General features: G+C 39.9%; 1 protein-coding gene across 2 annotated transcripts in view; it reads left to right on the forward strand.

Moving 5' to 3' along the window:
* GLIS3 (GLIS family zinc finger 3) overlaps positions 1–13806 on the forward strand; it is a 452058-nt gene that overhangs the window by 12852 nt on the left and 425400 nt on the right. Inside the window, exon 2 of one of the 2 annotated variants that reach the window (XM_059656775.1) lies at positions 172–658. The exons of the other annotated variant lie outside the window; for it this stretch is intronic. Coding sequence (XP_059512758.1) covers positions 271–658 — 388 coding nt within the window. The 5' untranslated portion in view covers positions 172–270. The remainder of the gene's footprint in view (positions 1–171; positions 659–13806) is intronic. 2 annotated transcript variants of the gene reach the window in all.

The raw sequence follows: 13806 nt of genomic DNA on the forward strand, positions 1-13806 counted from the left end.
GAAAGTGCCTGCCAGTGAACCATGTATTTGATGACCCTGCTCTACATAAAAGGCCGTTTTGCTAAGAGTGCTTCTTTTCTTCCTGAGATGAAAGCTACACAGGTTGAAAACTCACTGTAACTTATTTTCCATTTTACTTTTAAAAATGCCTGCATTTATTTTTTTAAACAGGCTAAAAACCCACACCATGGATAACTTATTGGACTTTGCCTGAAAGGAGTCATTAGTGCCATTGGATATTTGACCATCTTGGCCACAGGTTTTTTCAGAATGAATGGAAGGTCATGCAGCATGAATCTCCACCGGATATCAGGAACCCCACAGGGGCCTGGGATGGTCAGTGGCCAACACATTCCTCCCATCCGAGCCCACTCGGGGACTCCTGGCCCCTCGTCCTGTGGCAGCGCACCAAGCCCTGGTATTGGAAGCCTTGCTAACAGTCTCCATCTCAAGATGCCCTTGGGAGGAGGGATGGTTCCTCAGAGCAACATGGCTGAGAGTCCCATCCATCTGCCCGCCTTGAGCCCCAGGAGACAAGTGCTCACCAATGGGAAGTCACGATTCCAGGTCACCCAGGCCGGAGGCATGTCAGGGCCACACACTTTAATGCCAAAGCAGAAGGAGTTTGGAAGTCCTTTTCCTCCAAATCCTGGGAAAGGTAGGATTGTCTTTCTGGGATCTTTTAAAAGTGGAAAGTATTTTTTTCTCCCCCTAGTCCCTTCTCCCAGAAAATTCTATGGAAAAATACACGACTCAATGTCAGGGCCAAAGTTGATGGTCTTATAATGATATGTGACTCGCTTGGGAAGAGGGAGGATATATACATGTATGTGAGGACTAGGAGGCCACAGGAGTAAGTGTGAAATCTCATGGAACTGTGAAACAGAGTGGAAGGCAAGATAGAAAGTTCAGAAACTGGGAGGTGGGATGGTGACAGAGGAGAAAGGGAAAGGGCAAAGTTTAGCAAGATCCTACCCTCTGGATATATAAAGCTCTGCTCTGGCTCCCCAAGGGCTAGATTCTGCAGGCCATGGCGGAGAGCTAAGGATGGCTGGAACTATCATTATGCTAGTTGGGTGCTAGCAGAAAGGTGGTACTTGGAAGGAAAAAAGATAAAAAGGAGACATTTTATAAAATGAGGAGTTAATACATAGAAATGAAAAAAAATTATTCAAGAGCAAAACCTGTAATTTTTCTAATACAGTTATTAAGAGAGAAGGAAGCTAGGAGAAATAATGAAAAGATGTATTTTTTGTGCTTGTGGAGAACTAGAAAGCCTGGTTAATTTGAAATTCAGAGAGAATTATTTAGTTCAATAATGTTTTATATTTTATATTATCTATTTAATTTTTTTTGAATTTTTATGAGTTTATTTGGGCCAAAACTGATGATAATTTCCAGGAAGCAAGATCTCAAATGCTCCCTAATTACCATGTTTTAAATTAAAGAATAATTGTTGTAGATTGGCAAATTATTTGAATGACATGCTGTCTGTAGAAACTGATATTTAACAAGATTATATTGCACATGATATGTGTGTTTGGGCTAGTATAGAAAGAGTATGTGCCCCATGTAAAATATAGCTTTGTTATATAAGTTAGCACAATTATATATTACTTTAGGTATTTTTAGCATTCAGTTTTAAATGTTTATACCTCCAAATAAAATTACTAGCAGCGTGTGAATAGCCATTCACCAAGTTAACTCATAATTCACCCAGTAATGGTGAATAATTATTTATATCAGGCAAGTAACCACAAGGTTGCTTGTTTTAGTGTCTATGTATTTCTGTGTATGGAGAAGTTGGTATAAATGGATAGATTTAAAAAACAACAACACTTCATATATGTATAACTTTTTTCTTTTTTTTTATCTATTTAGGTTTAGGTTTGGTGGTTTTATTTCTTAGAGATACTGATTTAAGTGTAAATATAGGATAAACTTTCCCTGGGGGCTACATCCAAAATAGCTCTGTCATTGTCAGGTTGCTATGTTCATGGCAAGGCAAGTGAAGTTCTTCAATGTCAAGCTCGTGTGTTTGTATTTTTAGGGACTGAGGCCCAGTACCAGTAAAGTCTTTCAGCTCATGCTTGACTAGTGAACTGTAGCTTGCTTTTATATGTACTTATGTTTGAAATTCTGACTGGCAGTAATAATGGTGATAATATTAATAACTTGCATTTATTATATTATAACTCATCTATGTCAGGCACTGTGTTAGTGCTTGCCAATACATTTGAGTTATTCCTTATAACAACCTTGAGTTTTATGCTCAACTGATTAGGGAACTAAAGTCTAGAAAGAATAAGTAACTTCATTGCCAGTCAGTAAAGAGTTTGGGAATATTATGTTGATGGTGACCAGAGTAGTTATAACAGTTTTTAAAAAGTGCTTCAAATAAAATAAAATAAAATAAAAAAGTGCTTCAAGTTTTCAGATTCTTCTCTTTTCAATTTTCTGGCTCCTTGCTCAGCTTCCAAGCTTATAGTGCTTGTTCTGGATCTTCATGATTGGGGCATGCATGGGCATGGATAAAGGGTCAGGAAAAAACATTTTATTATCCCCCCTGGCCTTGCAGGTTGGATACGACCAGTGGTCTGGATGGTGCCAGGAGTGGCTGAATGTGTCTATTTTCAGATCTTGGTTGACAGTTCCTAAACTAAACCAATAACAGGGTGAGAATGGTGATCTGAGACTATTTAAACTTCATCTAATCACTTACTCAACAAATAATTTTTGAGCATATATTATAGGTGAGCCACTGTTTAGGGGATACAATAGCCAGTAATACATAGTTATGGCCTTCAAGGAGTTGATTTCAGACAAATGAATGGACAGTTAAAGCACATTTAGGGCTCTGACAGGGATACACTCAGGGTTGTATGATAATATTTGGAAGAGTTCCTAGCTAGTGCTTGATAAGTGGATCTGGGAGGAGAGTAAGATATCTAGTCAGACACTTGAAGGATAAGGAGCTAGTCTTGCAATGTGTATGTCCTATAACTGTAAGTATGTGTGTGCACGTGTGCATGTGAGAGGGCTGTCTGGAAGTTATTCTGGGTAGGGAGAAAAGCATACTCAAAACCTGGAGGGGAGGGATCATGTGCATTTTATGGACTTTCACTTGGATCCACATTGGAGGGGACAAAGACTATGATAAGAGATAAGACTGAGAAAAATAAGCAGAAGCCAGATGATGGGTCATGGTTGATACACGAATGAAGTTAGATGTGTCTTGAGGACACTGATGAGCTGTGGAAGGGTTTTAACCTTGGGAGTAAGGTAATAAGCTTGAGGTTAACATGTCTCCCTGGCTTTGTTGTTGCCTTTTCATGGATTATTAACTACTAGTAGCTCATCGCGAGATATCATGTGCAGTAGGCTGCCTGCTGCTTTTGTGCTGCTTCCACAGGAGGTGGGAGGGACCCGCGTTCATTCCATGGGAGCTGGGAGGGATCTGCACAGATTCCATGGGAGGCGGGAGGGACCCGTGCTGCTTCTGCAGGAGGCGGGCCTGCTGTCTCCTCTCCAGGTCTGCGCTTGGCCACGGAGGCTGTGGGCTGGCCCCCTGACCCTGTCTGTGTCCGCTCTGGCTCTGGGAGGCTGGCCCAAGTTGGGTGCGGTGACGAAGCAAGCATTCCACCAGGCCGCTCACGCTGTGCTGGCCTGCTCTCAGTGGCTGTCCCCCGACCCCCGGGACTGAGGGACTCCAGGGGTAGGTGGGGCTTAGAGGACTAGGCGCCGCCATCTTTGTGACAGAGTGATGGTTAATTTGCATATTACCCTTTTATTAGATAGGATGCCATGACCCAGAGGAATAAGTACCAAATAACCTGTTACTTTGTGGGGTGTATTAGTTAGGGTTCTCTAGAGAAACAGAACCAATAGGTGGTATAACTATATGTCTGAAATAGAATATATGTATTATCTATCCATCTAAAATGACATATAAAAAGATATACTTGCTCACATGATTTATTTAACAAGATATACTTGCTCATGTGATTATAGAGGCTGACTGGTCCCAAGATCTACAGGATGAGTCTGCCAGCTGGAGGCTCGGGAGAGCTGAAGGTTTAGTTGTAGTCCAACTCTGAAGGGCTAGAACTAGGAGAGGTAATGAAGTAGTTCCCTCCAGAAGGCCAGCAGACTTGAGATCCATTAATGATGTTTCAATTTCAACCCAAAGGCAGGAAAAAGCCAATGCTCCAGTTCACAGCTAGTTATTCAGGAAAGAATTCTCTCATACTTGGTGTAGGGTCAAGCTTTTGTTCTGTTCAGTCCTTCAACTGATTGGATGAGGCCCACTCATTTTAGGAAGGACAATCTGGAATAGGAGATGAAGGTGGTGGAATCCAATCTGATTATAAGACTTGAGAAGTAGTAGGGAGCACAATTAGAACACATCTCATTATAATTGTGGTTAACAATGAAATAAAAATACTTTTATTTTTAATTTATGTGTAATATTTTTTTCCAAACAGTTAACAAGTTGTGAGCACACAAATACTATTAAGTTGTTGACTAACTACTTAATAAATAGGTGTTGGGTGTTCCTTTTGGCCTAGGGGCACCATGAAAAAAATCACAGACATTAAGAATGCCATGAACTGAGAACATTTGGGAACCTCTGTCACAGGAGTTTATTTTTTTCACACAGAGAGTAGGCCAGAGCAGGTGATGCTGCTAGTGGTTGGAAGGTCAGGGATGTCATGCCCAAGATCATGGAGCTTCTCTTAGTCTTTCTCTCTTGCTTGTACAATAACTGCCTCACTCTAGCTCCTGCTATGAAGTCTGCCTTCTTTTTTTAAAAAGAATAATTTTTTTATTGATTTCAGAGAGGGAGAGAGAGATAGAAGCATCAATAATGAGAGAGAATCATTGATTGGCTGCCTCCTGCACGCCTCACACTGAGAATCGAGCCTGTAGCCTGGGCATGTGCCCTGACTGGGAATTGATCCGTGACCTCCTGGTTCATAGGTTGATGCTTAACCATTGAGCCACACTGTCTGGGCTGAAGTCTGTCTTCTGAGAATGGTGAAGGAGGAAGGAAGAAGGACAAAGTGCAAAAAAGACAACAGTGGAAATTCCCCCCAAATAGTCCCTTTAATCGAATTTCCCAGGAGTCCCACCCAACTGTTCCCTGTAGCCAATCATACATAACTTATCGTATATAATAAAAGGGTAATATGCAAATTGACCCTAACAGCAGAACTACTGGGAATGACTGGTCACTATGACACACACTGACCACCTGGGGGCAGATGCTCAATGCAGGAGCTGCCCCCTGGTGGTCAGTGCGCTCCCACAGGGGGAGCTCTGCTCAGCCACAAGCCAGGCTGATGGCTGCCAGTACAGTGGTGGTGGTGGTAGCTTCTCCCGCCTCCTCAGCAGCACTAAGGATGTCCGACTGCAGCTTAGGCCTGCTCCCCGCTGGCAAGTGGACATCCCCCGAGGACTCCCTGGCTGCCAGAGGGATGTCTGACTGCCAGCTTAGGCCCGATCCCCCGGGGAGTGGGTTTAAGCCAGCAGGTGGACAGCCCCTGAGTGGTCCCAGACTGCTAGAGGGCACAGGCTGGGCTGAGGGAACCCCCGCCCCCCGTGTGCACAAATTTTTGTGCACCAGGCCTCTAGTATTAAATAAAACCCATTCTTTGTTCTTGAATCTTCTTGTTTTAAAAAGTTAGATTTTATCTTACATTATTCTGTATTGTTATACTGTATTTTACTTTTTAGCATTTGCCACTTTTTAAAATTTTTTTTATTGTCTAAAGTTTTACATATGTCTCCTTTTCCCCCAATTGATCCTCCCAACCATTCCCACCCTGGGCAAGCCCCCACCACCCCAGTGTCTGTGTCCATTGGTTATGCTAATATGCATGCATACAAGTCCTTTGTTTGCTCTCTAACCCCTCCCCCTCCCCTACCATTTATCTCTGGATCTATTCTTGTTCATCAAATTATGTTGCATTTGCCACTTTTAATATCTCTTTTTCTTGCAAGTAAGTTGAACCACTTTTAAATAGGTTGCAGACATTATGACACTTCATCCCCAAATTTCTAAGTTGGTAACTTGCATGCTATATAATAAAAATCCATTAATAATAACCAAAGAATTTAACTTTTCTACAATAGTATTATTTATATATAGGGTATCCCAAAAATGTATACACACACGTTGAATAATTATAAAGGCAGTGTTTGTTAAAATACATTTCATTCTCAAAATTGAGCTGTCAGCTATTCAAGAGTGTATATATATATTTTGAGACACCCTGTATAGTTATATATTAAAATGCAGGTCATAATCAAATTAGATGCAGAGGCAGGGCTGCCTCAAACAGATTGTCAAACTGCGGCGGGAAGGCCGGGGAGGGTTGGGGGGCAGGAGGTAGGGGGGTAGGGGATCAACTGAAGGACTTGTATGCATGCGTGTAAGCATAACCAATGGACATAAGACACTGGGGGATGGGGGAGGCTAGGGGACTGTCTAGGGCGGGGGGATAAAATGGATACATATGTAATACCCTTTGTAATACTTTAAGCAATAAAAAAAATGATTAAAAAAATTCATCTTATATTGTTATTTTATATTTTATTTTATTTATCATTACTTATAATATAAGTTATTATTTTCTTCCCCCATTTATAATCACATGATTTTTGTAGCCATTTTTTTCTTTTGATCCAGGATCTAAGCAAAGATCGTGCACTACATTTGGTGATGTCTCTTCAGTCTCCTTAAATCTAGAGTAGCCCTCTAACCTTGCCTTTTCTTCATATTTCCTGACAAATTTGTTGATATTTTTAGAGTTCATGTCAGTTGTTTTGTTATACAATCTGCTTTGTTTGAATATTTCATCATGATTGGGCTCAGGTTAAACAGTTTTGGCAGGAGTACTACATAGGTGTTTTGTGTACCACTCATTGCATTACACCAGGAAGCACTGAATGCTCATTTGTCCTACTATTTGTGATGTTGCTTTTAATCACCTGGCAAAGGTGGTGTCACCAGATCTCTGCACTGCCAAAGACACTTTACCTTTCAAAATTAATCAATAATCTTGTTCTCCAATATGCTTTCATAGCATCCATTGATAATCCTTGTTTGAATAAGTTATTGCCTTGTTTTCCGATTCTGGCATTTTCTCTGTGTATTAGTGGGTATTCTTATTATTGTAAAGAGGAGTTTCTTTCCCTTCTCTTATTGAGAGTCACTGTGGACTTAACGAAAACTTTATTGCACTGTAACTTATTATCGTCACTGTTCTTTCTGATGCTCATGTTGTCCCAGATTTAGCCATGGGAGCCCCTTCAAGTCAGTTCCTATGTTCTTTTTGATATGTTCCTAGGAAACACTTCCTTGCTTTCACACATTAACAAATATTCTAGGCCCATTTGCACTTCCTGCCCCAGACCCAGAACCAGCCCAGGTCCCTTTTAGTGAGAAATGATATTTGGAAAACTGAGTGAAAGGTTATTCGTATTGACTTAGGAGTGTCATTGCTTTTGGGCCCTGTGCATGGACAGTGTTAGGAAATATGTCAGAACAAGATAATGAGTTCTAGTTAAAATACAACATTACAGAGTTCTACCTCACACTTCCTCAGTACGATCCCTGGTTCTCAGCAATGTCAGTGTATTTATTTGCTCTTCCCTACGATAGAGAAAAAGTTACTTTTTAGCTTTACATTTTTAAGATAGTAGAAATTAGTTTTAAAAATGGTTTCTTACTACATAGAAAATTGTAGTGTGCTGAGATGAGAATGTTTGTATTTCTATGAGCCACTGAGTGAGCATGGAGGACGTTCTGCAGTTGGCAACTTCCTGGCCCTGCTAGGATTGGTGAGTACAGAGTTCCAGTTATATTGTACCAATAATGACATTCCTTCCTACTTTCCGCTCAGCAGTTATGAATTGTGATTAGACTGGCAGATATGCATTTTTTCAAAGCATGTGGGAAATCAGTTTTATGATCTCTACTTTAAGCACATTTGACATAGCTATTTAAATATTTAAGACAATCCCACATTCGCAGTACCTGTAGGCCTACATAATTGGGAAGATTTTCATTGTAAAGGTTTTTTCTTTTACTTCAGGGCCTCTGACATTTCTTGTTGGGCTCTGCTGTCCTTGGAGACAAAGGGAGTTAGTTATTCATTAGCACTTTGTGGGTTATTCATTATTGTTAGTCAGAAAAAGCAGAATATCAACAAAGGACACCAAACTAATTGGGATTAAAAAATTCTGTTGTCACTTAAGACTGGTGTGTCTTGTAAAGACCTGGTTTAAGAAAAATAATGTGTTGTGTGAACCTGGGAGCTCTAAAAACTGATGTACTTTAAATGGTACATCAAGTTTCATTTTTATTTTTTACTGCTTATGGTTTGCTAATTCAAAAGGTTAGAGTTTTATTCTTTAGTGGGTCAGCTAGCTTCGTATTGCCCACCTCTCCCCTCCCCTACTGCCACAACATAAATTTTAAACTACTGCCACTGATTTTTACTTTTCTATACCATTTCTTCCTTATGCTTCTCCCTGGGAAAACAGGTAATGAAAAAACCTGCTAACACCCATGAATGAACTGTGTTGAATGTTGTCACGTTAGAAGTGGGATAAGAATAGCAATCGGGGTTCCACTTTTTTGAAGAGATGCAGTTGATATATTAGGTAAAGAAAGTTGAGGCAAAATACTTGGTTACTTTTTTCCCTACTTCTGCTTTTAATCATTTATATTTCCTTGCACTTCCAATGTGGCTTCCTGCAGAATTAGAGCAAATAAAGTTAATATTTCGTAAAAAGTTCCAAAAATAACCAAACCAGTCAGAGACCAAAGGCATTATTCCAGTTGAGGTAGCCAGAGTTTTCATTTCGTCTAGCCAGCAAGGCAGGTGAAACACAATGTTTACTTTTGTTTACTCTGTGGGCTACACAGGGTACACTTTGTGTGATTTATTGATGCTGGGTGTAAATCAAATTGATGATGGATTTCCAAGTATTACTGAATGGCAGGCATGATTTGTTCCAGTTATAAAAGCAATTTGTCAATCTCATAACATTCCATGTTTAAAAGAATATATTCCATTAACACACCCTGCTCCCTATATACACCTCAAAAGCTTTCGGACATGAAGCTGAAATGTAATAGTTGTTAGTTACATATGGCATATTAACACTGTAAAATAGCAATGGCTTTGGGACCTATATGGTACTTTTTAGCTTACAAACTTGCATATTGACGGTCTCATATGATTTAATTAAAGGCACCATCCTGGGAGGGAGGGCAAGTGTAAATTGGCTCCATTTTAGGCATGAACAGGCTGAGGCTCAGTTTGCTGAAAAGTCTTGCCCTTTCTACCCATTAGAGTTATGGTTTCTAACATTCCTGAAAGAGTATACCTTTATTTTTTTAAAATATATTTTTATCGATTTCAGAGAGGAAGGCAGAAGGAGAGAGAGATAAGACACCAATGATGAGAGAGAGAGAGAGAGAGATCATTGATTGGCTGCCTCCTGCACACCCCCACCCCACCCCACTGGGGATCAAGCCCACAACCCTGACTGGGAATTGAACCATGACCTCCTGGTTCTTAGGTCGATGCTCAACCACTGAGCCACAATGGTTGGGTGAAAGAGTGTATCTTTAAAAATTTAAACCTATTCAGCTGCCATTTTCATCCATGACCTGAGGAAATGGGTCCTTGCTCCTGTTTTGGAAAATTGTGCTTGACAGTATGACATTGTCTACCCAGGCAGGAGCCAGGCGGTCTTTGTGTGATGGCAACCAGAGTGACACCAGTAGATGCACAAGTTTCTTTCCTTGCCTCTGTCTCTGTTTAAACCCAGGCAGGCGGATATCATGCATATGAATAGATTTTCTACTTCTGACCCATAAAATTTTAAGGCTAAATTGGTGGTGACTTGTATTTAATAACTATTTTCATGGCTGCCTTACTTGAATAATGAAAGAAATAGAAGGTCTGTAATTGGCTCTGACATAAGAAACAAGTTGAAAATGTGATTTATGGTGTAGGATCTTGCTACTTAAGAATAGTCTGAGGCCAGCAGCTTTAGCAGGGACTGGGGATCTTGGGTAGGGAGACGGTGAACATCAGAGGACTTGTGAGCCAACACGTTGGCTTTCTAGGTAGTCACCCACTTCTGTGGTAGTCTTGGTGCACATGAGATGGTGCAACAGAAAATGGTGTTTGCTTTTGAAAGTTAAATTAGATGGTAAGTGTGAAAGTTCATTTTATAATACAAACTGCCAGAGCATGTAAAGTATTATTCCTTGATTACAAATCCATGTTGGGCAGTATGGATCTCCATAAACCACTGCAACTGCTGCTGAGTGAGATGGCCCCAACACACTACCCTATTTCTTTATATTATTTATTTGTCCTTTTACATAAAAACCTATAGCTTAGTCATAACTCCGCAGTATAGGCTGTATGAAAAGCTATTTGATAGGTGAATATAGAACCCTAAATGCTCTCTATTTTTATAGTTTGCTTCAAAAGCTAGAGAGGAAAAAATGTAAACCAAACTAAACAAACATTGAGCTGAAATAGCATATTTAAAAAGTTTATCTTCCATCTAAAGATTTTACTTTATTTAGGTAGGGAGAACTTATAATTTATTACCCAAATCAGTATACTTTTCAAGAATGAAATGGAGCCCCATTATAATTATGATGGGATTATCCTGGATGAACTGGAATGCAGGGTCACCCTTATATTTAGAAGAAAGTTTAATTGTATTTAGATTCAGAATATTACCCAACTGCTTTAAGGTAAAGTAGTTCAATGTACTTTTCAGGAAGGATTAGCCCCATAGACGTTAATAGCAAAATTATTTATTGGGACCCTTGAGTGATTATTCCTATATCATTAAGTAAAAATGCATTAGTTTCTGGGGTTGAAAATAAGCAGCTAGCAATTATTTAGCACTTTCTATTTTCTACTGTTGTTAGCTTTTCATATCTTAATCCCTCCTAGCCCTATGAAGTATCCCCATTGAAAACATGAGAAAAAAGAGGCTTAGAAAGATTAAGAAACTTGACCAAGAATGCAAGGGGATTTTAACCCATGTCTCTCTGACTTCAGAGCCCTAAATACTTCTATAGGTTATTGTTTTGTTTTGGGCACAGGATTTGCCTCAAAAGGCTAGGTTCTTGGCAAGTGAGGATAATTTCCTGAAAAAGCCAGTATGTCTACCATAATTTCTCCTATGTGTGGTGGTGTAGTATCTATATATATAAAAGCCCAGCGATCTGAACAGCAGAACGACCAGAATGACTGGTGGCAGCCAACCAGCCTGATCCGGGCCCCAATTAGCCCCCCGTCCCTGGCCGTCTCCACCCCCAATTGTCCCCCAACACCCTGATTGGGTGCAGGGCTGGCCGGCCAACTGCCCATGGCCCCTCACCCCCACCGGCCCAGCCCGATGGGCCCCCATCAGGGCAGGCTGGCCAGACCCCACCCATGCATGAATTCGTGCACCAGGCCTCTAATCTGGTACATATTTATTTTGTAAAGAGCAATGAGCTGAAGCAAACAACAACAAAACACTGCCAGATAAATTGTTGCAGGTGTCTGTGTTGATTTATGTAAAACTTGAGGCCTGATGCACGAAATTCTTGCAAGGGACTTGGCCCTCGCAGCCCCTTGCAGCCTCAGCCAGCCCTCACAGCCTGGCTTCGTCTGGAAGGTTGTCCAGACGGTCATTCTGCTGTTCAGTCTAATTAGCATATTGGTTCTTTATTATATAGGATGTGTCCCTCCTTACTTGCTTAAGATAGTGGTTTTGGTGGAAGTCCCGTAGGGTATGTGACAGAAAAGAGAAGGATACAGTAATGGCCACTGTGTTTTATAAGGTAACACATTTAAAAAGGTAATCCAGATTTTTGTTCTTAGATATGGGATTCAATAAAAGGATAAAAAAAGCATTTAATGGGTGATCCATTAAAATGTTAGTTGTATTTTGTGTTTACAGTTTAGTAAAGGGGAGGATTTCTAGGGTTTAAATATGCAGACCAATGATTTCTGTTTGATGTCATGTTGAACAACAGTAATTTGAAATAATTTGGCTGTCAGATTTGAAAGTTTTCAGCATAGTTGTTTCTTATTGCCTTGGGTCATATAATTAAAGATAATCCACTTAGGATTTTAATACTGGCTTTTAGGAATGGTTTTAATAAGAATCTATCAGATATAAACCATATACACTTAATCAGTGAGTTAAATTTTTAAAATTTGGGATACATGGATTGGGTGTTGAAAACATATTTTCTCTACATATTTGGCTCCGGTAAGTTTTCCACTTATATAGAAGGAAATTCTGTACAACCATCCATTTATTATTGTGACAGTCAGACTCTAAGATGCCCCTCCACCATTCCCCTCTCCTGAAATTCATGCCCTTGTGTAGTAGCCCCACCCTTTGAGTGTGGGCTGGATAGGGTGACTTGCTTCTAACCATGATGAAGATGATGAAATGTCACTTCCATTATTAGATTGCAAAAGATTTGACCTCCTGTCTTGCTGTCAGACTTCTCGGTTTGTTTGCCATGTTGGAAAGGCCCATGTGGCAAGTAACTGAGGGAGGCCTCTGGCCAACAATCTTCTGGAAATTGTATTCTGCCAACAGCCATGTGAGCTTCAAAGCAAATCTTTCCCCAGTTGAACCTTCAGATGAGACTTTAGCTGTAGCTGACAACTTGATTGTGGCCTTATGAGAGACCCTGAAACAGAGGACCCACCTCAGCCATGCTCAGATTTCTGACCCAGAAACTGAGATAAGAATCCACTTCAGTTATTTTTCTTTTCTGATTGTATTTTAAGAACTTCTCTATGTCAGACAATCAACTGATATGGATATATACATATATATATATATATAATATACATAATATATATAATATATGTATGATATATGTGTGTATATGTATATCTGCAGGGAGCTCACAATGTGTTGTTTTAAGCCACTAAATTGGTGGTAATTTGTTATGTAGTAATAGATAACTAGTACAATTATTGTCTAGGCAATATCTAGGAGCAGAAGGGCAGAAATTAACCTCTATTGAGGACCTGTGATATGCCAGACATGGTGATAGGCTTAAAGATTCAGGAGAGCCAACTTGTAAGGTTTTTAAAATGACATCCATTTACACATGTGGAAATCAACATTCAGAGAAGTGAAATTAAATTATTTTCCCAAGTTTATATGACTCCTAAGAGAAAAAAACAGGGTTTGGGTGCAGGTATATCTTATCCCACTGCCCCTGTTCCTTCCATGCACCAGGCTAACTCCTATGAGCCATGACAAACACTGGTGTGGCACTTTATGCCTAAAAGAGTTAAACAAAGACAATTCATCTTTAAGCATTCATCAACTACCTTCTGTGGGCTTGTTGCCAGGCATCACTCCCCCACCCCCTTTTTTCTTCTCAGTGGTTTGTTCCCACCAGATATTCTTTTCTGCTCTTTTCCTGCCCTTTATCTAAACCTCTGTTTCACGGCCCTGTTCTTTATTGCCCTTTTTATTATTCTCAAACAATATTCATAGACAGTGTTATCTATCTATGCACATAATTTTTAAAAATCAATATATTCTCATAACTGCAATATAAGGGAGTAAAAAGGAACATAATTTATAGTAAAAATAATATGCATTTAAATATGAAAATGTTCCAGCACACTATGCCGGAAGACATAATGAAGTAGTTGGATAAGCTGGCACCTAAGTGTGGAATTAGCTAAAATTCTGATGATTCAGAATTGTATTTGTTGTTTATACTGATCACTC

Source organism: Myotis daubentonii, chromosome 11, assembly GCF_963259705.1.
Source record: "Myotis daubentonii chromosome 11, mMyoDau2.1, whole genome shotgun sequence".
NCBI lineage: Eukaryota > Metazoa > Chordata > Mammalia > Chiroptera > Vespertilionidae > Myotis > Myotis daubentonii.